General features: G+C 44.2%; 1 protein-coding gene across 1 annotated transcript in view; it reads right to left on the bottom strand.

The window, feature by feature from the left end:
- The window catches only part of LOC121001163 (carnitinyl-CoA dehydratase-like), a 228377-nt gene extending 211214 nt beyond the window's left edge, over positions 1 to 17163 (bottom strand). Inside the window, exons 1-2 of the mRNA XM_040432109.1 lie at positions 17080 to 17163; positions 12582 to 12725 (exon numbers count right to left, since the gene is read on the bottom strand). Coding sequence (XP_040288043.1) covers positions 12582 to 12708 — 127 coding nt within the window. The 5' untranslated portion in view covers positions 12709 to 12725; positions 17080 to 17163. The remainder of the gene's footprint in view (positions 1 to 12581; positions 12726 to 17079) is intronic.
- Between the last annotated feature and the right edge of the window lie 10309 nt (positions 17164 to 27472).

The raw sequence follows: 27472 nt of genomic DNA, 5'->3' as shown, positions 1-27472 counted from the left end.
ATCTTTGATGATACCAGCCCAAACCAGTACTCCACCTCCACCTTGCTGGCGTCTGAGTCGGACTGGAGCTCTCTGCCCTTTACCAATCCAGCCACGGGCCCATCCATCTGGCCCATCAAGACTCACTCTCATTTCATCAGTCCATAAAACCTTAGAAAAATCAGTCTTGAGATATTTCTTGGCCCAGTCTTGACGTTTCAGCTTGTGTGTCTTGTTCAGTGGTGGTCGTCTTTCAGCCTTTCTTACCTTGGCCATGTCTCTGAGTATTGCACACCTTGTGCTTTTGGGCACTCCAGTGATGTTGCAGCTCTGAAATATGGCCAAACTGGTCGCAAGTGGCATCTTGGCAGCTGCACGCTTGACTTTTCTCAGTTCATGGGCAGTTATTTTGCACCTTGGTTTTTCCACACGCTTCTTGCGACCCTGTTGACTATTTTGAATGAAACGCTTGATTGTTCGATGATCACGCTTCAGAAGCTTTGCAATTTTAAGAGTGCTGCATCCCTCTGCAAGATATCTCACTATTTTTGACTTTTCTGAGCCTGTCAAGTCCTTCTTTTGACCCATTTTGCCAAAGGAAAGGAAGTTGCCTAATAATTATGCACACCTAATATAGGGTGTTGATGTCATTAGACCATACCCCTTCTCATTACAGAGATGCACATCACCTAATATGCTTAATTGGTAGTAGGCTTTCGAGCCTATACAGCTTGGAGTAAGAAAACATGCATAAAGAGGATGATGTGGTCAAAATACTCATTTGCCTAATAATTCTGCATGCAGTGTAGATCCATATATCTTTTATTGGTTGCGCTATGAGTGATAATGGATCACATACTTGATAAATAATAGGGAAACAGTGTTGGTTTATCTACAGAGTAAAGACACCCCCATGCTTTCTTTGGTGTTTAGAGGCCAGAACACTTCAGTCAGTCAGTAGTGATTGCTTAGTGCAGACCTTTGGTTCACTGGTTATACCGAGAGGGAAACTGTTAGTTAGGACACCCTACTCATGCGGGCAGGAACCTCAGGGTAGCCGTTATATGTTAGTCTATGTATGTCATATGTGTAATACTTGCAGCACTTTGTATTTTATTTGGGTACCCCAGAGTTGGTTCCTCCCCTCCTAAGCATAAGCCAAGGGCGGCTTAACTCGAAGTAAGGGGGAATTTAACACCCCAGAGTTGTGTTACGAAACTCTTTTACCCCGCTACAATCTGTTAAGAGCATTAACCTTGTCATCTGATGTAATTTTACATTATATCCTCACAACTGTGCATTATAAACCATGTTAAGTGTATATTGCTGTAATTTCCATGTTCACCAGCAGGTGGCAGCAATGTTCTGGTAAGTTTAGTACATCTAAGCTGGAATAGTTCTTTGCAGTTTAGCTCCCCCTCTGTGAGCAGAGTGGGCTGTGCCCACATCCTGCAGCATGGGGAGAGAAGGAAGTTGGAGTCAGTGTGCCAGCCACCCCTGCTGGGGATGGCTGTGTGTTAGTCTTCAGGAGTCCCCCTGCATAGGGAACCAAGCCAGGATCTTGTCTCGGCTGAGACATTGATCATCATCCCCAGCCTGAGCCCTGCAGCCTTGGCTGGATGAAGCAAGCAGACAAACTCCAGAATTCCAGGAAGAAATCATCCCCTGAGAAGATAACTGTGAGTAAAGTCCAGAGACCCAGGAGAAGCCATAATCCTCCTCAGATAGTCAGTCCCCATACAGCAGAAGGTACATTTCAGAGTAGAGGCCAAATTCCTGCCACAGTATAGAGCTACAAAGCAGACGTCCTTTCCTGCAAGCTCTAGGTTGATAGAGCAGAACAGTGCTCCAGACTAAAAAAAATACCTAGTAGCCATTGGCTCCTGAACTGAAAAATTTAGGAGCCAAATCAAATTTTTAGTCGCCAAATCGAAACTGAATCAAAATTTTGCTATCGTGTCAACGGTACGCTGATCAGATCGGCGTAGGGTTGTTTTGAAACCAAAATTTTGATTCGCTTTCGTCACCATAAAAAAGTATTTTGATACTCAATACCGCGCCAAAAAAAAAAACAAACACCAAAAAAAAGCTGCGTGCATTTAGCATTTTATGAAACGTTCGGCCCATAATAGAACAGTCCTATGCTATTTTTTGGGGTGACAAGGTGACTAAAAAATGGCGAATGCTCACCGCATAGGAGATATTTTTAAATAATTTAATAGTTTGGACTTTTCGGACGCAGCGCTATGTAATATGTTTATTTATTTATTGTTTATATATTTTATATGTAAAATTGGGAAAGGGGGGATTTAAACTTAATATTTTAGGGTACTTTCACACTAGCGTTTTTCTTTTCCGGCACTGAGTTCCGTCACAGGGGCTCTATACCGGAAAAGAACTGATCGGGCATATCCCCATGCATTCTGAATGGAGAGTAATCCGTTCAGGATGCATCAGGACGTCTTCAGTTCAGTCATTTTGACTGATCAGGCAAAAGATAAAACCACAGCATGCTACGGTTTTATCTCCGGCGAAAAAAACTGAAGACTTGCCTGAAAGCCGGATCCAGCATTTTTCCCCATAGGAATGTATTAGTGCCGGATCCGGCATTCAGAATACCGGAATGCACCCGCACTAAATCCGGACCCATTCACTTCTATGGGGCTGTGCACATGAGCGGTGATTTTCACGCATCACTTGTGCGTTGCGTGAGAATCGCAGCATGCTCTATATTCTGCGTTTTTTTATGCAACGCAGGCCCCATAGAAGTTAATGGGGCTGCGTGAAAATCGCAAGCAAGTGCGGATGCGGTGCGATTTTCACGCACGGTTGCTAGGTGACAATCGGGATGGAGACCCGATGATTATTATTTTCCCTTATAACATGGTTATAAGGGGAAATAATAGCATTCTGAATACAGACTGCATAGTAGAAGGTCAATATAATAAACATTGGTGGCGCAGTGCGCCCCCCCATCACCCCAATATAATAAACATTGGTGGCGCAGTGCGCCCCCCCTCAATATAATAAACATTGGTGGCGCAGTGCGCCCCCCCATATAATAAACATTGGTGGCGCAGTGTGCCCCCCCATCACCCCAATATAATAAACATTGATGGCGCAGTGCGCCCCCCCCATTTAATAAACATTGGTGGCGCAGTGTGCCCCCCAACACTCCAGTATAATAAACATTGGTGGCGCAGTGCGCCCCCCATCACCCCAATATAATAAACATTGGTGGCGCAGTGCGCCCCCCCTCAATATAATAAACATTGGTGGCTCTGTGGGAAGTGCCAATGAGGGTTAAAAATAATAAAAGAAAATTTACTCACCTCCTCCAGTTGATCCGTAGCTGCCGGTCTCCTGTACTTACTTCTTTCTTCAGGACCTGTGGTGACATCACTGTGCTCATCACATGATCCATCACCATGGTAATGGGCCATGTGATGAGCTCAGTGACGTCACCACAGGTCCTGAAGAAAGAAGTAAGTACAGGAGACCGGCAGCTACGGATCAACTGGAGGAGGTGAGTAAATTTTCTTTTATTATTTTTAACCCTCATTGGCACTTCCCACTGAGCCACCAATGTTTATTATATTGAGGGGGGGGGGGGCACTGTGCCACCAACGTTTCTTATACTGGGGAAGGGGGGGGGGCGCACTGTGCCACCAACGTTTCTTATACAAATACAGGAGGCGGGTGCCGGAATCAAATAGCCGGCACCCGACCTTTGTGACAGGGGGCTGCGATCAGCTACAATTAACCCCTCAGGTACCGCACCTGAAGGGTTAACTCAACTGCAGCTGATCGCAGCTCCTTGTCATAGAGGTCGGGTGTCGGCTATTTGATTCCGGCACCCGCCTCCTGTATTTGTATTACAGGTCAGTTTTCTTCATTGGTGGCGCAGTGGCCACAGCCCCTCCCCTCCTCCTCCCGTCTCTTCTTATTGGTGGAGGCGGCAGCAGCAGCACAGGGGGGAGGGAGAGACTCCTCCTGCGCTGCTGAGAACGATCATCAGCTCCTGTGCCGCCGCTGTATTGAGCAGAGCTGTCGCCATTTGCCGCTGTCGCCATTTGTAAATTCTAAGTCGCATTGGCGACCATTTTGGTCGCCATCTGGAGCCCTGCAGAAGATAAATTCCTGCCAACCATTGCCAATACCTGCTGGGACCTAAGACTAAACCTGTACCTTGCTTGGATGAAAGTTACAATCAGTAAAGACAAGATTGAACTTCCCCAAAGGTCTGGATCTCAATTTCTGCAGCAAAATCCCTCTATTATTCCTACTGCAAGTGCATTTTATTGCAAGTGAGCCAGGATCCAGGAGTCTAGCCGTACCCTGGTAGGAGACACCGTTGACACAATTACCACTACCATACAGAGACATTACACCACTCTGGCATTCCTAACCTGGGGCGTGAGTTATAACACCTTAGAGGGCACTGTGACAGTACCCTGTGCACGCTGCAATTGGCGTCACAAACAAAACTATAGACTATCACCTATACCTGACCTAGCCATTGCATAATTTGGCGTCAGAGTGCATACCCCCGGTCCAGTTCATTGCACATGCTGCTCCTCCAGCTGTTTTTATTAGTTCCACTTGTATTTCCAGCCTGTTGTTTCCCCGTTACAGCTTTTTTGAGATGTGTTGCTGCCATCAAGTTCTAAAGTTTTTTTTATAAAAAGGTAAAATGTCTTTCAACATTTTATATGTTTTCAATAATTTATTGTGAATAAAATATGGGTCTATGAGATTTGCAAATCATTGCATTCTGTTTTACTTATATCTATTAACATTTTACACAGTATAAAAAGAAGAAAAAAACTGTCTGACAAATAGGAGTTTCTTTACGGGCTTCTGCTGTACAAAACATTACCAGGAACCTGGGTTCTTCAAGGCTAATGGTAAAATCATAACTTTTAGATATGTAACTCCTTGGCTTGACATTAACTGATGAATTAAATTATTCAGGCGTGCCGGAACAAATAAAGCACACAATAGGGTAGTATGTTCTACACCAAGCATGTCAAACTCAAAGGCTAACATGGGCCAAAAAAACAAAATTTTAGTTTATGTGGGCCGCATCAAAAAAAATAAAAAATTTTTTACAATATAATGCAGACGGATCCGTTCTGAACGGATCCACCGTCTGCATTATATGAGCGGATCCTTCTCAGACGGATCCGCTCTGAACGCAAGTGTGAAAGTAGCCTTAGGGGCGAGAACCTGGGATCTTTCATCCCTTGTCCTATTCAGCTCTATCAGGATCAATAGGACTTCACACTGTTCCTGCTGCTCTGTGCCTTGTGCACACAGCATCAGGGATGTTACCATGGCAACCAGGGCTTCTGTAGCGTCCTGGCTGCCATGGTAACTGATCGGAGCCCCAGGCTTACACAGCTGGGGCTCCGATCAGAAGCTGCCACTGCACCACCAATGAGGGGGAGGAGAGAGGTCCCTGTGGCCACTGCCACCAATGATTTTAATACTGGGGGGGTTGAGAGGGGCTGGCGCACTGTGCCACCAATGATTTTAATGGGATGGGGGGTTGAGGGGGGGGGGCACACTGCACCACCAATGATAAATTACCCCTTTATACAGGAGGTTGGTACTGGCAGATCAGCAGTTAACCCCTCAGGTGCGGCACCTAAGGGGTTAACTGCCTCTGATCGCAGCTCCCTGTCAGCGTCAGGGTGCCGGCAATGCGATTCTGCTGCCGGCACCCGCCTCCTGTATTGCTCCGTTCGCCTGCAGTGCTCCATTACTGTCTCCTCTCCTGCTCCACATGCTGCTGATTACTATGGGAGCGATGGGAGGAGACATCAGCTTCACTAGTGGGCGTTCCTTCTCCCTGCGCTGCGATTGGACAGCGCTACAGCCAGGAATAAGGAACGCCCACTAGTGAAGCTGATGTCTCCTCCCATCGCTCCGATAGTAATCAGCAGCATGTGGAGCAGGAGAGGAGACAGTAATGGAGCACAGCGGGCGAACGGAGCGGCGCCCAGGACTAATGGTGAGTGCTGAGACATCGCTGGGCGCCGCTCTGTGTGGGAAATGGGAATAGTCCTATCATTGGTGGCTCAGTGCGCCCGCCCCTCCTCCGCCCCTCTCTCCTCATTGGTGGTGCAGTGCGCCCGCCCCTCCTCCCCCCCCCCCTCTCTTCTCATTGGTGGCAGCGGCAGCAGCACAGGGGGGAGGGAGGACAGCTTCCTTCTCCCCGTGCTGCTGAGAGAACATGAGCGCGCCGATAGCAGCGCGCTCATGTTCAGAGATACTAGACTGCCGGGCCGCAAAGATATTCATTGCGGGCCGCATGCGGCCCGCGGGCCGCATGTTTGACACCCATGTTCTACACAGTTTGTATGATCCATAGAGCAAAAATGGAGGCTCACCTTAGGCTACTTTCACACTCACGTTTTGGGCGGATCCATCATGGATCTGCAAAAACGTTTCCGTTACAATAATACAACTGCATGCATCCGTCATGAACGGATCCGTTTGTATTATCTGTAACATAGCCAAGACGGATCCGTCATGAACTCTATTGAAAGTCATTGGGAGATGGATCTGTTTTCTATTGAGCCAGATTGTGTCAGAGAAAACTGATCGGTTCCCATTGACTTACATTGTGTGCCAGGACGGATCCGTTTTGCTCAGTTTCGTCAAGCGGACAGCAAAACGCAGCAGACAGCGTTTTGGTCTCCGCCTCCAGAGCGGAATGGAAACTGATTGGAGGCAAACTGATGCACTCTGAGCGGATCCTTTTACATTCAGAATGCATTAGGGCAAAACTGATCCGTTTTGGACCGCTTGTGAGAGCCAAAACGCGAGTGTCAAAGTAGCCTTAGGGGGTTGTGTTAAAGATAGGCACAACCCTATTGTAGACTTTTTAGGGAAAAAAAAATTCGGTAGCCGGATATGCTGCCGCAGGAACAGTTCCTTCGGGATGAGATGCCCAATCTCTAAAGGAGATGTATTGGTTAAAATGAGTCCCTGCTTTGGCGCAAGAACACCGACATATATAATTTGTGAAGTTTCAGGAATTCTTCTTTATTTTAAAGTAATTTGGACATCAGGAGTAAAACAACGCATTTCGGGGAATCTAAAGTCCCCTTTATCAGGTTAAAAAATTAATAGTAGACCAAAAACCTATGGGGGGTATCTTTGGCAGCAAGGGCTCCAAGTGGGGGTCTTTCTCTTGTGGATCTTGTGCCGCCTGCAGATACATGATCCGTTCCACCGCCTTCAGTGACTCCTCAGGTCGGAAAGATTTTAAGATCGTACACAACATAAATTGTAACACTGAGGCTGTGATATATCTGATCACATGCCCATGTAACCTTTTTTATGTCGGCATGACAAAGAGAGCCCTGAAGACACGGGTTTTGGAACACGTTTGTAAGATCCGAGCAGCTGCAGAAATACCTGAGAGGGACTGGGAGTCACTGCAGGCGGTTCCACGACATTTTTGCAGGTTTCACGGGTCGGATCCAGGGGGATTGACGGTGAAGGGTATTGACAGAATCCATCTAGGGTCTAGAGGTGGTAATATTAAAGTGGCTCTACTCCGTAGAGAGACTAGGTGGATTGTCAACCTGGACACCGTCACTCCGTACGGCCTTAATGAATCCAATAGTTTTTCCTCCTTCCTATGATTAATGCGCAAATTTTATTTGTAGGGTATAATTTTTCTTTGTTTTTATTTGTTCCTATTACTATAATATTGTTTCCTTCTTTTTGAGATCATACCATTCAGTAATTGTGGGGAACTGGCGATGATGGACAGAGCAACCAACTGGACGACATGGTCGACATAGGAGACGAGACTCGTCAAGATCTTCCAGCAACACACCTATATGGCCTTGAGTGCATATACTTGGTGGTGCATTATGTTGGGCACTGACATTGTATATGTTGTAGATCTCTCTGGTATATTTCTGCCAGGGCGACTCCTTGTTAGGACATTATTACAGTCTTTGGAGACCCTCTAGATGTTTGATGGATCTTGTGCCATACGGTTGGGGTTGCTTCACCTGTATTCCTTTGGGTGGGGTTGTGAGTGCCCCGGTCGACCCCGCATACGGCCTTTTGCCGTCGGTGGTGCCGCCCTTGTCACTCCCACCCCATATTTATGCTACTACTCACACTGCCACTTTTCGCTGCTATCCGTTTTGGTGGTTGGGGGTCGCCCCCACCCCCCACCCTTGCCATGGAAGTTGATTATCTATTACCTCTTAGGGTCTTCATCATGTGGCTTTTTTACACATCACTATTTTCCCACTCTCATGAATTGTTGTTTTATTTTATCTTTTATGCCTATATGATTTTAGTGTCCTTCCATTCTGTATACATGAATCTGTTCTGGAATTTGAGAGATTGCATTATTATGTATATCTTAGATTAAGACTGAGAGTGTCTCCAATTATGGGCTATATTTTATTACTGATCATTACGAGCACTCCTGATTGTATGCCTTTTGGATTATGGATTTTAATGACTATACGCATATTATTGATGGCACTTTATCACATATATGATGATGTTTTTTAATAACTCTTTTTTTTCACTAGGTAATTAGATCATCTGTATGATCTACATAATAGTACTGCGGTTCCATTTATCATGGACCCCCAGTACATCACCTGCTTTTCATTTGATGTGTCACTGTGTGGGCAGGTCATGGTGTTATGTTGTAGAGGGCTACACCTATAGATAATGCCCTCATTCTAACTATTCACTTCTCACATATTACATTTTCGCTTGATCTTCACTGGCGGATCTCTCTTTGTTGGTACGATATGGTCTGTGGCATGTGGGACCCAGTATGGATGCAGCGAGTGTGCGTTCTGTGGCATTATCACAGTACCTGTGTGACTATGTCCATCCTCAGGTTCTCTTTAAGAGCCGTGAGTTGCGGGTCACCTGCGTTCCACGGGGTCGCGGGGTGCGCATGCGCTGTGCGACGCCATCTGAATGCGCTCCGTGACGTCTGCAAGCGCCGCGCATGCGCGGTGCGCGGATGTGGACGCGCTGAGAGATGGCGCCGCATACCATTGGGTTTCCCGCGCCCGATCGTGTGGTCCGCAGATGTGCCGCATTCAGGTAATTCTCTCCCATTGTCCCACCCCCACTATACTCTATATATACCCTGCTTACTTATTACATAGTACCTCCTGAAGAAGCCTTTGAGGTGAAACGCGCGTCGAGGTCTCACGCTCAGGGTCTGACATCCATTCCACCACCATGTCTTCAGGTACGTCCTGCCATTGGCACTGCTCCACACTATGCATTAGGCACCCTTGTATGTATCCATAGTGGGTCCTCTGTATTTAGGCGCATGTCAACATTTTGATTCCAGCCAGTGATCCTTATTATTTTAATTATCATCATTGGCCGGCAGTGGTGCCTATGCATTTCTGTGTACGCAAGCTACGGCTCTTGGTTTACCAGATCTGGTCTGAGGTACCTTGTGTACAATACCCCATTTGGGGCGACCTTTATATGCCACATTATCTTGGTTACCCTTGAGCCTTATGCTTTGATTTTTTGGTCATACCTATCTGTGCTCTACACTGCACAGCCCCATTGGTGGTGTTGTTTGGTGTTACCGGCCCTGTGCTTCTCCGTGTTATGTATACCATCCTGTTGTTCTCCATACTTCTTATATTTTATAATAAATGATATTTTTTTATATACTATTCCACTTGTTGGGTTTTTGGTCTACTCTTGATGTGGTACAAGTGGTAATTATAGCTGTCTAAATTGACAGAGCTGCCTTTTTGTAGGTTAATAAAAAATTAATAGTACAAGAGGTGCACATATGACTATATAAGCTGAAAAAAAGCCAAAAAAATGCACGTGGGTTGTCCCAACTTTGTGTGACCGCCCTCAGGTGACAGAGTACTTTATAAATTCATTGTTGTAAACGGGAATAAACCATATATCATATACATGTAAACGTTTGTTTATTTAATAAAATGCAGTAAATTATAGGATGAATGGCTGAGATGAAGGTACCCATGGGGAAATGGGAACTTAAAGTTGCCCTGGGAAAAAAAAGCCAAAAAGTGGCCCCATGTTGTAGGGGGGTCAGAAGGTAGGGCAGCAAAAGTAGGCACGGTGAGATGCGGGCCACAGCTGTTAAAATCAGGAGGGCATGTGAGGTCGCTGGCCCGGTACATGAATACTTGATTCTTAGGGCTCGTTCACACGAACGTGTGATGCCTGTTGCCGTATTGCGGACCGCATTTGTGGATCCACAATACACAGGCACAGTTCCGTGGTCATTCCGCATCACGGATGCAGACCCATTCATTTCAATGGGTCCGCAAATCCAGAGATGCGGAAAGGAAGAATGGAACGGAAGCACTACGGAGTGCTTTCTGGGGTTCCGTTCTGTGCTTCCGCACCGCAAAAAGATAGAACTTGCTCAATCTTTTTGCGGAAGGGGAGGATCACGGACCCATTCAAGTGAATTGGTCTGCGATCCCCATGCGGCTGCCCCGCGGAAGGTGACCGTGCATTGCGGACCGCAATTTACGGTTCACAGCATGGGAATGGGCTTCACACATTCGTGTGAACGAGCCCTTACGGTTTTAATTACCACTAAGAGCTCATTATGTCCCCGGCCAAAGGCAGAAAGCAGGGCTCGGGTGGCCCTCTGGGCATCGGCCCACCAGGAAATTTCCCTGTAAGGTCTATGGCCAATCCACCCCTGAAGGTACCCCTTTAGCTCTGCTGCCAAAATATCGCAAGTGATGACATGTCAAATTTTGGCAGTAAAATTAGAAACTTTTCTCATGGCCAGCACCAAGAAATGTGGAAATTTAGTTTAGCCTTAAATGTATTATTTAGAATTGGAGAAAATGGTGCAACTGTACATCTGCTCATAGCAGGTGACTCCTTTTGGCTTAGATTACTCCCACCTATACGAAGGCTAAAAAAGTAGTCAGAGTAAATGCGTGCCTTTTATTTCTGTGTATGGGGGGAACTAACTCTCCTTAGGTTAAGGAGAGAGCACCTTAATCTTTAGAGGCAGAGCTTGTTAAGAGCTCATTTGCATCCCTTCCCTCCCAGAATTCCAGAGGAGCATCGCCTGGCCTATAAGTCTCCTCACACTGATTAAGGCGCTCTCTCCTCAAGGAGACATAGTACCCCCCTGACCCGGACACAGGCCTCTCACACAGTTAAGCCAGTACTCTCTGCTCTGCACTCATGTGGGGCAATTACCCCGAAACAGCTATCTGCAGATGAGGTGCTGGCTTATTTAATATCCAAGTCATGTCTCAAAGCTTATTTTAAGAGCTGAACATTGACTTATAGGATAGCTGCCTTACATCTGGTGGCATTAGGGGCAGAGCTTGTTAAGAGCTAATTTGCATCCCTTCCTTCCTTTTTATTTCTGTGGGATGGTACAAATTATGGCTTTTCTACTTTCATAGCCACTGTGGCTATGCATTCATACTAATAAATACGCATCTGAGAAGCTGAACTAGCGAGCAATGTGACCTGGATGGCACCAAAACAAACATCCTGGTGGGTATTTATACAAGGCACTTGTGGTCCCTGCAGTTTGCAGAAATAAGGGTGAACCCCAGCACCAAAACAAACATCCTGGTGGGTATTTATACAAGGTGCTTGTGGTCCCTGCAGTTTGCAGAAATAAGGGTGAACCCCAGAACGGTAGGTAAAGCTTTCGGGTAAAAAAACATTTTTATGGTGTTGAGTGGGAAATTTGAAGACATACATTGTCTCTCTACTGAAGGGTTTCTTTACGAATACTCATTTTAGATTCTGCTCATTTAGACCTGTTGGGGCAGGTTCATACATCAGACTTTGCGCCAGACCCTTGGATTTCTGCTGGGAATTTTCAGTTGAACATAACACGGAAGCAGCCACTCAACGCAGTTTCCACACGGAAAAGATGAGAATGTCCATTTTGCGCTTTTTCCACAACATGGATTCAAATCCGCACCAGATTCAAGCAGATTCAGATTGGTTTTCATGTGGAATCCACACAGAACAAAACTCCATCTGAACAAACCCTTAATATGCATGACTCCCTAATTTCCTCTACTTGCATCCACAGGCATAACTATAGCTGTATCAACCATACCAACTGCTATAGGGCCCAGAGATTGAGGGGGCCCACTAATTTGCAAGAACACTGCACCTTTATGTAAGGGATAATCTGGCACTACTATGTGGGTTCTGTGATATATCCATTATGATGCTTCCATTATCCATACCTTTCATTATTGCTTCTTATGCTGCCGTTTTAGTATACTGTGATTAGATGTTGGGGGCCCATCTCATTTCGCTATGGGGCCCCAGGAATTCTAATAACGACCCTGCTTGCATGCCTGTGTTCACACATTCACTGCTTACCTCCAGTCAACGTGATTGGTCAACACCTCTCAAACTAAACCTAAAAACTTGTTCTGGGAGGACATTGGATGGACTCAAGACTTTTGCTCTCATGATCAGTAGTGGTCCCAGTGATCATATGCTTATCGTCTATACTGTGGCTATGTGACAACCCTTTTAATACAACCCAGCCCCTCACTTCACGGTGGAAAGATATATAATAAAATACACACCTGACTGATGTGACCTGTTGGAGAAACTAGACAACAATCTCGTCTTATAGGAATGCACAGTTCCTGTGGAAAGAATCCAGAGAGATGTATGGCCCCAGAGTCGAACTCCAATTGCAGATCTTAACATCCCAGGTCAGTAAAAATCTATAAATGAAAATGCAGTTGTCACTAAATGAAAGAATACAAATCTAATTACTAAAATAAAAGCAGATTTCAAGCAAAAATAGACGGGTACAATTGAGGATACATTTGCCTGGTATGTTCACATAGATTTATTGCACACATTTTAGCGACTGTCTCATTCATTTTATTGGGGTCTGCAGTAAGCCATGGTACATGCAGCTGAAAATGCACCTGAATGTCTCCCATTTAATCACAGCCTGGATACCTTAACAGACAGGATGGGTTGGAAGACCTCAATTATAGAAAAAGGTGCAGCTCCCAGAGGTGGGACCCACATTATTATTTTTTATTATTTATATATTTTATATTATTTACTTATATATTAGATATTTATGTCCTATCCTGTGGATACACCTTAAATGTCTAACATGGGAATTTACTTGTTTAAAGGGGCTGTCCACTTTCACCAGACAACCCCTTTAATTGGGTTTTCCGGTAATAATTACTTTTTATCTAATGCCCGCAGCCTGCCTCCGGAAACAGAAAATTTGTTCGTACCTACTCCCTGCCGTTCCGGTCCTCTGCTCTGTCTCCACTGTGACTGACTTCAGTGGCGATGTGCCGCTTGTGCCCTCATCACCGCTGAAGCCAGTTATTGGCTGCAGTGGAGCGTGTGACCATGCAGAGCAGGATGTAAACACTCCAGGACTAGAATATGGCAGTGCAGAGGATCGGGCTGACTGGGAGAAGATAAGTAAGAACTTTCTGTTTCAGGAGGCAGGCTGCGGGCATTACACAAAAAGGTAATTATTACCGGAAAACCCCTTTAAGGCTCTATTGACTTCACACTATGCTAAGTACCTTTCTATGGAATATCTAGGAGGCCTAAAGGACAATTTTCTTTTGTTTCTGTTTGGGTGAATACTGCCCTGTGGATACTCTTAGCATGTAGAGTTGCACCGGGTATCAAAGTATCGATATCCAATCGATACTTTTAGACCCGGATCGATACAATACCGGGTCTTGCTATTTACAGATACTAGGCTGCACAGCCTAGTATCAGTTAGAGAACCTGGCACGTGCCGCTCTCAGCGCGCGCCATGTTCTACTCAGCAGCACAGTGGAGAAGGAGGGAGTCCCTCCCTCCCCACTGTGCCGCTGCCACTACTGAGAACATTGTACTGAGGAGAAGGTGAGGGGCTGTGGACACTGCACCACCAATGAATGAAATTAACACATTAATTTAAGTGTAGGCAGCGGGTGCCGGCGGCGGTATCACAGACCCGGCACCCGGCTTCAATACCAAGGCACAGCGATCCCGTGAACCGCAGCAATTAACCCTTCAGGTGCGCAGTGCGCCCCCTCAAACCCCCCAGTATTAAAGTAATTGGTGGCAGTTGCCACAAGGTCCCCTCCTCATTGATGTCAGTGGCAGCTTCCGATCGGAGCCCCAGCTGTGTAATCGCAGGGCTCTGAACAGTTACCATGGCAGCCAGGACGCTACTGAAGCCCTGGCTACCATGGTAAGCTCCAGGCTGCTGTGTGTACTATGCACAGGGCATCAGGGAGAGTGTGAGGTCCTATTCACCCTAATAGAGCTCTATTAGGGTGAATAGGACAAGGGTTCTAGCCTCTAAGGGGGCAAATAGAAGAAAAAAAGTTAAAAAAACAAACGTTTAAGCCCCCCAAAATATTAAAAGTTTAAATCACTCCGTTTCCAAATTTTACATATAAAATATATAAACAATACAAAAATAAACATAATACACATCGCCACGCCTGAAAAAATGCGAACTATTAAAATATAAAAAATAGCTCCTATGCGGTGAATGCCGTAGCAGAAAAAATTATGGGCCGGACGTGTTATATTTTTTGCGCGTGGTATCAAATGGTATCTAGTATAGCAATACTTTTGTATGATATCGAAGTCGAATCAAAATTTTCGTATCGTGACAACCCTATTAGCATATATGCTGGGAGCTATTATAAAGAAAATAAAGTGTTTAACCAGCTGGGAGCCATTCCAGGCATACACATGAAAGTATACAAGTATACAATTTCTATGGGGCCGCAAAAGTTGCAGATTTTCTATGACAGCTGCGGCATGTGCGGTCAGCAAATTGCGGAACACACATGGGCCGGTGTCCGTGTTTTGCGGATCCGCAATTTGCGGATCTGCAAAACACCACATTAGTGTGAATATAGCCTTACACAGCAAGAAGGTGGCATATGTACTGGGCAAGAGGCCGGCACTTTCACAGTACACGTGGTTACAGTGTTACGGTATACCTCCCAGCTTTTAGGACAGTCAAAGAGGGACATGTATGGTTTATTGTGTGAAATATCCATTTTTCCTGCGTATCTATACACTCCAACTGTCTTATTTTACACAATAGCGCAAAAATAATCGGAATATAGAAATTTATAAAAATCCAAATTGCATCAAATAATGAAATAATTTACAAGGTGGCTCTAATATACAGAGAGGATCCAGACAAACACTTTCTGGATCAAAATTGTAAATGTAATGATGTAACTGTATACCGTAGATCAAGAAGAGGGACATTTAACCCCTTTTGACCACTAATACGCCTTTTTACTAACGTAAACAAAGGGTGTTTAAGCTAAACAGCTGGCTTTAATCAATGGTTATGTGTACCCAAAATGGTGCAATAAAAACTAACTTGTCCTGCAAAAAAATTATTTATTTATTACATACAGTACAGACCAAAAGTTTGGACACACCTTCTCATTCAAAGAGTTTTCTTTATTTTCATGACTATGAAGGCATCAAAACTATGAATTAACACATGTGGAATTATATTGTTGTGCGATTACCCCCCTGACAATATACATAACAAACAAGTGTGAAACAACTGAAAATATGTCATATTCTAGGTTCTTCAAAGTAGCGACCTTTGGCTTTGATTACTGCTTTGCACACTCTTGGCATTCTCTTGATGAGCTTCAAGAGGTGGCCCTTTTGCCTTCACTCTGCGGTCCAGCTCACCCCAAACCATCTCGATTGGGTTCAGGTCCGGTGACTGTGGAGGCCAGGTCATCTGGCGCTCACTCTCCTTCATGGTCAAATAGCCCTTACTTTCAAAGTTTTCCCAATTTTTCGGCTGACTGACTGACCTTCATTTCTTAAAGTAATGATGGCCACTCGTTTTTCTTTACTTAGCTGCTTTTTTCTTGCCATAATACAAATTCTAACAGTCTATTCAGTAGGACTATCAGCTGTGTATCCACCTGACTTCTCCTCAACGCAACTGATGGTCCCAACCCCATTTATAAGGCAAGAAATCCCACTTATTAAACCTGACAGGGCACACCTGTGAAGTGAAAACCATTTCAGGGGACTACCTCTTGAAGCTCATCAAGAGAATGCCAAGAGTGTGCAAAGCAGTAATCAAAGCAAAAGGTGGCTAATTTGAAGAACCTAGAATATGACATATTTTCAGTTGTTTCACAGTTGTTTGTTATGTATATAATTCCACATGTGTTAATTCATAGTTTTGATGCCTTTAGTGTGAATCTACAATTTTCATAGTCATGAAAATAAAGAAAACTCTTTGAATGAGAAGGTGTGTCCAAATTTTTGGTCTGTACTGTATGTTACTTTCTCATCTACTGGAATACCTACTTTATTGCACAGCTATTGTGCCCCGTGTGCAAGTTTGCTCCATGTGGCACTACAGATGTACTAGAGTTAACACACATGCTTTATGAGATGTGTTATCTAAACGAAATGTGTTAGGCTACTTTTACACTCGCGTTTTGGCTTTCCGTTTGTGAGATCCGTTCAGGGCTCTCACAAGCGGTCCAAAACGGATCACTTTGCATTCTAATGCATTCTAAATGGAAAAGGATCCGCTCAGAATGCATCAGTTTACCTCCGTTCAGTCACCATTCCGCTCTGGAGGCGGACACCTGCTTGCAGCGTTTTGGTGTCCGTCTGACGAAACTGAGCCAAACGGTTCAGTTCTTATTCACAATGTAAGTCAATGGGGATGGATCCGTTTTCTGACACCATCTGGCACAATAGAAAACGGATCCGTCCTCCATTGACTTTCAATGGTGTTGAAGACGAATCCGTCTTGGCTATGTTAAAGATAATACAAACGGATCCGTTCTGATCGAATGCAGACGTTTGTATTATCTGAACGGATCCGTCTGTACAGATCCATGACGGATCCGCACCAAACGCGAGTGTGAAAGTAGCCTTAAGCAGACACCTTCAATTGCTTTTCAATGGCTTTTGTTTCAAGATAACGCGATGAGTTAAGAAATTTGAGTTAAGAATCTGTGTGTTAACCCTGCTACATCTGTAGGTAGGTGAACACAGCATTTGTCACTTGGTGACTATTCTTACCTTCCTTGTGTGACTGTGAGAGAGGAAGAACGTGAGCACTGTACAGAGCATGCTCACCAGAACGCTCCGTTTGCTCGGGGTGGTCATGTGACTTCCGGCAGCTGCCAGAGCACAGCAGAGCTGGTTGTGTTCTTTGAGCTGCTACAGATGTAGCAGGGTTAGCACACAAACTCTTAACTCAAATTTCTTAACTCATTGTGTTATCTTGAAATAAAAGCCATTGAAAAGCAATTGAAGGTGTTTGCTTAATGCATTTAGGCTACTTTCACACTCGCTTTTGGTGCGGATCCATCATGGATCTGCACAGACGGATCAGTTCAGATAATACAACCGTCTGCATCCGTTCAGAACGGATTTGTTTGTATTATCTTTAACATAACCAAGACGGATCCGTCTTGAACACAATTTAAAGTCAATGGAGGACGGATCCGTTTTCTATTGTGCCAGATTGTGTCATAGAAAACGGATCCATCCCCATTGACTTACATTGTGTGTCAGAACGGATCCGTTTGGCTCAGTTTTGTCATACGGACACCAAAACGCTGCAAGCAGCATTTTTTTGTCCGCCCCTATAGCGGAATGGAGAAGGAACGGAGGCAAACTGATGCATTCTGAGCGGATCCTTTTCCATTCAGAATGCATTAGGACAAAACTGATCCGTTTTGGACCGCTTGTGAGAGCCCCGAACGGATCTCACAAACTGAAAGCCAAAACGCCAGTGTGAAAGTAGCCTTAGTTTAGATGACACATCTCATATAGCATAAACTCTACTACTTCTGTATGTACAAGGAGGGATCTCTTCATATTGTTATGTATGCGTTTACAGCAGGACACTTTCAATCTGTATATCTGTGTTTTACTCTACATTACGCTTATTGGCACTTGTGTTGTCACTGCTTTGTACAGCACCACAGGATATGTTGACTCTATACAGATAATTGCTAATGATATATTATACCACAGGAACTTTGGAGTTTTATGGTGTGAATACGTTGTGCATGGACTACGTATGGTAATAATAATAATTATGATATACTTATTTATAAAACTAAAGGCTAGTTTCACACTAGAGGTCTGTCAGGCTGTTACGGCATTGCCGGAAGCTTTAAAGTCTCCATCGAACTCGTTAACTATAATGGGGTCCATGCTGGAACAGCTTGACGGATCTCTAGCGCTAGTGTGAGAATAGCCTTAGGGTACTTTCTTCTTAATATAATCTTTATTTAAAAATTTCCTTTAACGAGAACAATTTATTAGTAGAAACATGTATGAAACAACTTTACCACCTCCATATAATAAAGTATTCCGGCTATAGACCATTTTTATTTTTTCACTTCCTTTTGTTGTTGGTATGTAACTCCTAATCCCACCCCTACTTCCTCCCACCCCTCCCCACCCCGTACTCCCAGAATAGATAATAATGAAAAAATAAAAAAGGAGGCAAAAATAGAGAAAGAGGGGGGAGAGACTCCCTCATCCCCTCCCCACCTCCGTCTAGTCATGCTCATTATTCCACTTTCCCAACAACTTATCGAATTTTTCCTTCTTCTTCCAGGATCTTATATGTACCTTCTCACAAGCCAATGAGCATTTTACCAAGCTTTCACACATTTTTATCGTTGGAGACCTTTTGCTTACCCATTGCTTTACTGTACATTTTCTGTCTTGAAATAAGAGTTTAGCCACAATTTCTTGATATTTGGTATTACTCAGAGCTTCCATGTCACCCAAAAGACACATATTTAAACTTTTTTGAATTCTGATCTTATGATAGCTCCAAATTAAGGTAATAATGTCACGACCGTAGGCAGGGACATGCACTTACACAGTGAGCCCTAACTTGAACCCAGCCCGCTGATCTTGCCTACTTGCAGAACAAGTCCTAGGCGACAAGTCCACACCTGGTCGACGGTCCTTATAATGGTAAGTGCAGAGATACAAACCAAGTACTCATGGAAAACCGCAGGCACCTGTTCACACACAGGACCAGACAAACAAACACAAAGAGGAAGTCATGCCAGAAACAGTCAAACCAGGAGAACAAAACAAAACAAAATCACTAAGCGGAAGGAGATAGCAATAACAAGCCAAGGGTCAATACCGGACAGGAAGCAAGTACAGAATCGCTAAGTAGAGGGAGAGGTCTAGGTATAGTCGAGGTCAAATCCAAAAGCAACAGTCTAATTCACACACAGGCAGCAGAGCACAGCAAGGAAAATCTATAACTGGCAAAGGATGATTGCCAGTAGCTGCCTTAAACAGTGAGCTAATCACCTGAGCGCTGACATCACCGGTGCGTGGCTCAGGTGTGACATCATCAAGGGGCATGGCCAAAGCTGACTGGCAAGGCTGGTGTGAGGGGTGTGGCCTATGCAGCATTGAGAGAGGGCGTGGCCTAAGCGCCAAATCACCAAGGGGCATGACCTGACAGCGCATCTTTCACCGCGCTGAGAGTGTCTGAGCCCCAGACTGCAGCGCTGGAGCTCGGACAGGCAAGTTGGTGACAAATAACTTTGTTCGAAAACTTTTGTAGACATTGGCATTCCCATAGTAAATGTATGTCATCTACTCACTCTTCTTCACATTTATGACATTTGAAAACCTTATTTTTATACCATTTCATCAATTTAGCTGGGGAGTAATATAATCTATGTACCACAAAAAATTGCGTCAATCTATGGGCTGGATTGGGAGAGATCCTTCTAATTTCAGAATATACTCTACTCCAATCTTCAGAAGTCATTGGCGCCACCCTGTCCTCCCATTTATTTACCTCTACTGTATTTCCCAGCTTACTTCTACTTTGCTGTGATAAAATATTATAAATCCTAGTTATTATTCCTCTCCCCATTGTCATTCCACTTATATTTTTGAGTGGCTGTGAGAGGGCTTTAATTTCTTTCCTATTGCGTAAACACGCTTTGTCTTGGATGCCGTAATTATCTTTCAGTTCCTGGAACCCCATTAGATCTCCATTTTTTTATATCTGACCTAACATATATCCCTAAGTTTGCCATGGTGTTTTGTCTATTGTCATTAATCCTTCTAGGAACATATTGTTCCACAGCAAAATTTCTTCCTGTATCTCAATGTCATATGTGGTAATAACTTTAAAACGCTTTTACTTATCCAGGCCATTCTGAGATTGTTTTCTCGTCACATATTGTACTTTATGACAGTGGTAAAATTGAGTAAAAAAATTTCATTTTTATTTATAAAAAAAATACCAAATTTACCAAAGATTTGGAAAAATTAGCAAATTAGCAAATTTCTATTTCTCTACTTTTCTGATAGATAGCAATAACTCCAAAAATAGTTACCACTTTACATTCCCCATATGTCTACTTCATGTTTGGATAATTTTGTGAATGCCATTTTATTTTTTGGGGACTTTAGAAGGCTTAGAAGTTTAGAAGCAAATCTTGAACTTTTTCCGAAAATTTCCAAAACCCACTTTTTGAGGACCAGTTCAAGTCTGAAGTCACTTTGTGAGGTTTACATAATAGAAACCACCCAAAAATGACCCCATTTTAGAAACTACACCCCTCAAGGTATTCAGAACTGATTTTAAAAACTTTGTTAACCCTTTAGGTGTTTCACAAGAATTAATGGAAAATGGAGATGAAATTTCCGAATTTCACTTTTTTGGCAGATTTTCCAATTTTTTTATTTTTTTCCCGCTAACAAAGCAAGGGTTAACAGCCAAACAAAACTCTATATTTATTGCCCTGATTCTGTAGTTTACAGAAACACCCCATATGTAGTTGTAAACTGCTGTACGGGCACACGGCAGGGCGCAGAAGGAAAGGAACGCCATATGGTTTTTGGAAGGCAGATTTCACTGGGATAATTTTAAGCTGCAATGTCACATTTGAAGACCCCCTGATGCACCCCTAGAGTAGAAACTCCAAAAAAATGACCCAATTTTGGAAACTACGGAATAAGGTGGCCGTTTTGTTGGTACTATTTTAGGGTACATATAATTTTTGGTTGCTCTATATTACACTTTTTGTGAGGCAAAATAACAAAAAATAGCTGTTTTCGCACCGTTTTTATTTTTTGTTATTTACAATGTTCATCTGACAGGTTAGATCATTTGGTATTTTTATAGAGAAGGTTGTTATGGATGTGGTGATACCTAGTATAAAAATAACAAGCGGTCGAGAGAGCAAAAAATCCCTTTAGGGGTCTCTAACTGGTATTAAAATATATCTTTATTAATTATTAACTAAAACGTTGATACATAAATTCTATAAGGATAATCTAATATAAAACTATCAGAGTGCAGTAGAGCTAGTGGATATATATTTTACTCCTGTATTAAACTACCCGCTGTTGCTTTGGATTAGCAGCAGCTGAGAGGATAGTTACATGGAGTATATATTCATATACACTGCTCAAAAAAATAAAGGGAACACAAAAATAACATAAATCTGAGTTAATTAAATATTCTTCGGAAATACTTTGTTCTTTACATAGTTTAATGTGCTGACAACAAAATCACACAAAAATTAAAAAATGGAAATCAAATTCTTCAACCCATGGAGGTCTGGATTTGGAGTCACACTCAAAATTAAAGTGGAAAAACACACTACAGGCTGATCCAACTTTGATGTAATGTCCTTAAAACAAGTCAAAATGAGGCTCAGTAGTGTGTGTGGCCTCCACGTGCCTGTATGACCTCCCTACAATGCCTGTGCATGCTCCTGATGAGGTGGCGGACGGTCTCCTGAGGGATCTCCTCCCAGACCTGGACTAAAGCATCTGCCAACTCCTGGACAGTCTGTGGTGCAACGTGACATTGGTGGATAAAGCGAGACATGATGTCCCAGATGTGCTCAATTGGATTCAGGTCTGGGGAACGGGCGGTCCAGTCCATAGCATCAATGCCTTCGTCTTGCAGGAACTGCTGACACACTCCAGCCACATGAGGTCTAGCATTGTCTTGCATTAGGAGGAACCCAGGGCCAACCGCACCAGCATATGGTCTCACAAGGGGTCTGAGGATCTCATCTCGGTACCTAATGGCAGTCAGGCTACCTCTGGCGAGCACATGGAGGGCTGTGCGGCCCTCCAAAGAAATGCCACCCCACACCATTACTGACCCAATGCCAAATCGGTCATGCTGGAGGATGTTGCAGGCAGCAGAACGTTCTCCACGGCGTCTCCAGACTCTGTCACGTCTGTCACATGTGCTCAGTGTGAACCTGCTTTCATCTGTGAAGAGCACAGGGCGCCAGTGGCGAATTTGACAATCTTGGTGTTCTCTGGCAAATGCCAAACGTCCTGCACGGTGTTGGGCTGTAAGCACAACCCCCACCTGTGGACGTCGGGCCCTCATATCACCCTCATGGAGTCTGTTTCTGACCGTTTGAGCAGACACATGCACATTTGTGGCCTGCTGGAGGTCATTTTGCAGGGCTCTGGCAGTGCTCCTCCTGTTCCTCCTTGCACAAAGGCGGAGGTAGCGGTCCTGCTGCTGGGTTGTTGCCCTCCTACGGCCTCCTCCACGTCTCCTGATGTACTGGCCTGTCTCCTGGTAGCGCCTCCATGCTCTGGACACTACGCTGACAGACACAGCAAACCTTCTTGCCACAGCTCGCATTGATGTGCCATCCTGGATAAGCTGCACTACCTGAGCCACTTGTGTGGGTTGTAGACTCCGTCTCATGCTACCACTAGAGTGAAAGCACCGCCAGCATTCAAAAGTGACCAAAACATCAGCCAGGAAGCATAGGAACTGAGAAGTGGTCTGTGGTCACCACCTGCAGAACCACTCCTTTATTGGGGGTGTCTTGCTAATTGCCTATAATTTCCACCTGTTGTCTATCCCATTTGCACAACAGCATGTGAAATTGATTGTCACTCAGTGTTGTTTCCTAAGTGGACAGTTTGATTTCACAGAAGTGTGATTGACTTGGAGTTACATTGTGTTGTTTAAGTGTTCCCTTTATTTTTTTGAGCAGTGTATATTCCCTTCTAGGTAGTTGGGCCAGGAAGGTACTCAGTGCAGGGAATTAATTTAATATACTCATATGTATTCAGTGAGACCAGGCGTGCAATGGCTTCCACTATATGTAATTCCCACAATCATGGGCCAGTTCTGAATTGATTTATGTTTATTGGATGTGATTTGTACTGTATCACACAGTACACCGTGTTACTGGACAGTAGCCACTTATTTGGCGGACTGTTTATATCAACTGTTCAGTCACAACCGGTATTATCTACCCCTTGGACAATGGAGATGAAAGACGCGGCACTCACCAGTGAGTGCCGCGTCTTTCATCTCCATTGTCCATTCAGTTTATCTCCACACATGCTGAGCACCACGATCCTGGTCTATGGGTGAAGCCGTTGGTCTAAGGACTTTCTATATTACAAGGGGCATAGGTGATTCATATGTTTGCGTAGTGCCGCTGTTTTCCATTCGCATCTACCTACCATTGTTTATCTACCCCTTGTTGTCTTAGAGGAGATTGTATCTTGTTGCAACAACTGGCAATGTTGTCCACCAGTTGGCAACAAATCTCTCTACTAAATTGGTATTACTGTGTACTGGCAGTTGATTTATATCACGGTGACTGAGTTTGGTGATCACTACTAGTAGCCACTGGTTAGCGGGCTGTTTATCTCCACTGTTCAGACACCACAAGTATTATCTGCCCCTTATTATCTTGGAGGAGATTGTATCTTGTTGTAACAACTGGCAATGTTGTCCACCAGTTGGCAGCAGATCTCTCTACTAAGTTTGTGTTACTATGTACTGGCAGTTGGTTCGTATCACAGTGGCTGAATTTAGTGGTCACTCCTACTGCACAATCAACTCTAAACTGAGCCTCATGTTGCTGTACTGCTCTGCTTGAGCTTGCTGGATGATGACAAGTTGCCTTTGCACTGCCGCTATCTGGTCTAAAACTAATCCTATGTTCACCTGCTAAACACTCTCTGTACTCTGTCTAAAAGTTGCCACTACACTATGGCACCCCTCCCGACATGTTTCGCCACTGCTGTGGCTTCGTCAGGGGAAGTGGGGTCCTTAGCGTGCACACGCTCCTAATGACCACTATTTATGCATAACAAGTCTCCGCCCCACTCCTACTTCAAGCCAATAATCACGTTCCTACTATCGCTGGGGGGTGCGTCAGCCCATCAGCTGTTGGTAGGTAGTATTGCTGTCATGTCATGCGCTTACTTGTTCTAAACACGTCATCGGCTCTGCGACGCTAGTGTCTCCTCCCCTCAGCTCGCGTCGGCCGTCCGTCATCTCGAACGGACCTCGGGTTCCTCCTCCTACAGTTGGTAACTCCTCCCCTCCACTTTGATCAGACGTCCGTCACGCTAGACCGACCTCAGGCTCCTCCTCCCTCTGCATTTATCTGTCATCCTGAATAGGATTGACAATGAATCATGATGATTCTGGATCCATAGCAATAGACTATCAAGATCAGATCTAACCCCTATATGTGAGTTAATGTACTTTATTAGTACTTTAATACATTACTGGTCACTCTATACTACATGCTTGGTTCTCTGCATGTTGGTATATATGGTTATCACATATCTCTAATTGTATATTCACGTCCATCAACTGGGTTCTTAACCCCTTAAGGACATAGGACGTACCGGTACGCCCTATTTCCCGAGTCCTTAAGGACCAAGGACGTACCGGTACGTCCTAACTTTTAAATAGGCATTCCGGCGCCCCAGGGGTTAAACGGAACGGGATTTCGGCTGAAATCATTCAGCCGGCATCCTGTCACAACGCCAGGGGGGGTCATGTGACCCCCCAGTGTCGGCGATCGCAGCAAACCGCAGGTCAATTCAGACCTGCGGTTTGCTGCGCTTTTTGCAGTTTCTGATCCCCGCGGTCCCTGACCGCGGGGATCAGAAACTTTAGAGTGGCTAAAATCAATATTTTTCACCCCCCCCCCTGCACCCCTGCACGATTTGATGCCGGCGGGTGGTGCAGGGGGGGTGTCGCAGGCGGTGGGGGCGTGGCGGGCGGTGCGGCAGGCGGGATCGCGATCCCCCGCCCGCCTCCCCATGAACGATCGTTGGGTTCTAGTTGGGTTCATATGGGGTGTTTCTGTAAACAGCAGAGTCAGGGCAATAAAGATACAGTCTTGTTTGGCTGTTAACCCTGTTTGGCTGTTAACTCTTGTGCAACACCTAAAGGGTTAACGACGTATGTAAAATCAGTTTTGAATACCTTGAGGGGTGTAGTTTCTTAGATGGGGTCACTTTTAGGGAGTTTCTCCTCTAGGGGTGCATCAGGGGGCTTCAAATGGGACATGGTGTAAATAAACCAGTCCATAAAAATCAGCCTTCCAAAAACCAAACGGCGCACCTTTCACTCTACGCCCCGCTGTGTGGCCGTACAGTAGTTTACGGCCACATATTGGGTGTTTCTGTAAACGGCAGAGTCAGGGCAATAAAGATGCAATCTTGTTTGGCTGTTAGCCCTTGCTTTGTTAGTGGAAAAAATGGGTTAAAATGAAAAATTAGACAAAAAAATGAAATTCTCAAATTTCCTCCCCATTTGCCAATAACTCTTGTGCAACACCTAAAGGGTTAACAATGTATGCAAAATCAGTTTTGAATACCTTGAGGGGTGTAGTTTCTTAGATGGGGTCATTTTTGGGTGGTTTCTATTATGTAAGCCTCGCAAATCGACTTCAGACCTGAACTGGTCCCTAAAAATTGAGTTTTTGTAAATTTCTGAAAAATTTCAAGATTTGCTTCTAAACTTCTAAGCCTTATAACATCCCCAAAAAATATAATATCATTCCCAAAATAATTCAAACATGAAGTAGACATATGGGTAATGTAAAGTCATCACAATTTTTTGGGGTATTACTATGTATTACAGAAGTAGAGAAACTGAAACTTTGAAATTTGCAAATTTTTCCAAATTTTTGGTAAATTAGGTATTTTTTTGTGCAAAAAATTTTTTTGGACTTCATTTTACCAGTGTCATGAAGTACAATATGTGACGAAAAAACAATCTCAGAATGGCCTGGATAAGTCAAAGCGTTTTAAAGTTATTAGCACTTAAAGTGACACTGGTCAGATTTCCAAAAAATGGCCTGGTCCTTAAGGTGAAAATGAGCCCGGTCCCTAAGGGGTTAAGATTCTCAGGATATATTTACAAAATGTGCAGTTTCCACATGGGAAGGAGCCCACAATACTGGATTTTAACCAGTTTTCATTTTTTGTTTCTCTTGTAGGTAAAAAACTATGGACAAGTTTGTCCCTGATGTTCTGTCCCCTTCTATATGTGATGCTGGGGTATGATGATAATACCGTACTTAAATCTCCATCGCTGGTGAGTATTTTCCAATGTCTTTTTAGAATTGTCATTATTTGTTGATGGTTGCAGTCATAGGTTCCGATGCACCTTATCTTTTTGGTATCCTGTGTAGGAATCCTGTGTTTTTGGGATAATAAATCCTCTCTTTTAACATTTGTGGCGCGATTAAATGCCCTTTTTAAACTTTTCCGCGGGTACCCTCTCGCTCTAAATCGTTTGAAGAGCTCATCGGCCTCTTTTTTGAAGGCCTCTTCGGTAGTACTGTTTCTCCTCGCTCTCAAATATTGTCCCACTGGTATTCCTTTTTTCAATGTAGTAGGATGCCAACTAGACCAGTGGAGGAGACTGTTTGTAGAGGTCGGCTTGCGGTAGATCTCTGTTAAAATTTGGCCCATTTCTCCTTTTTGGATTATTAGATTCAAAAAGCAGATTTTTTCTGGGTGAATTTCAAAAGTAAAGTGCATCCCTATGTCATTGTGATTGAGTACATTGACAAAATCAATAAATTCCTGCTTGTCGCCCTCCCAAAATAACAAAACGTCGTCGATGAATCTGCCCCAAAATAATATGTGACTTGTGGAATGTGCAAGTGTCTCTGAAAAAACAATAGTGTCCTCCCACCACCCCAAAAATAAATTTGCAAAAGTCGGTGCACACGGTATCCCCATAGCGGTACCCTTCATCTGCTGGTAAAAGGTACCGTTACATAGGAAGTAGTTATGAGTGAGTATGAATCTCAATAAGTTTATAACAAAATTGTTGTGTTCATGGAAGCACATGCTCTTGGTGTCCAGAAAGTATTTGACAGCTTTGATCCCTAATTCATGCTCGATGTTGCTATAAAGCGCTTCCACGTCTAGGCTGGCTAAGTATGTGGATGTCGATAGTGAGATGCCGCTGATTCGAGTCAGTACATCAGTGGTGTCCTTTATGTACGAGGGCAATGATGTAACAAACGGTCTCAATATAGCATCCACATACTCGCTTGCCGATTGAGTCAGGGAATCATTACCCGAAACTATCAGGCACCCGGGTATTGGATTTTTGTTTTTGGCAGTGCATAAAACGTCGCGATCGTGG

The sequence above is a fragment of the Bufo bufo genome, chromosome 5 (genome assembly GCF_905171765.1).
Source record: "Bufo bufo chromosome 5, aBufBuf1.1, whole genome shotgun sequence".
In the NCBI taxonomy this organism is placed as follows: Eukaryota; Metazoa; Chordata; class Amphibia; order Anura; family Bufonidae; genus Bufo; species Bufo bufo.
The sequence above is the reverse complement of the archived record's forward strand: the minus strand, read 5'-3'. Positions and strand labels throughout refer to the sequence as shown.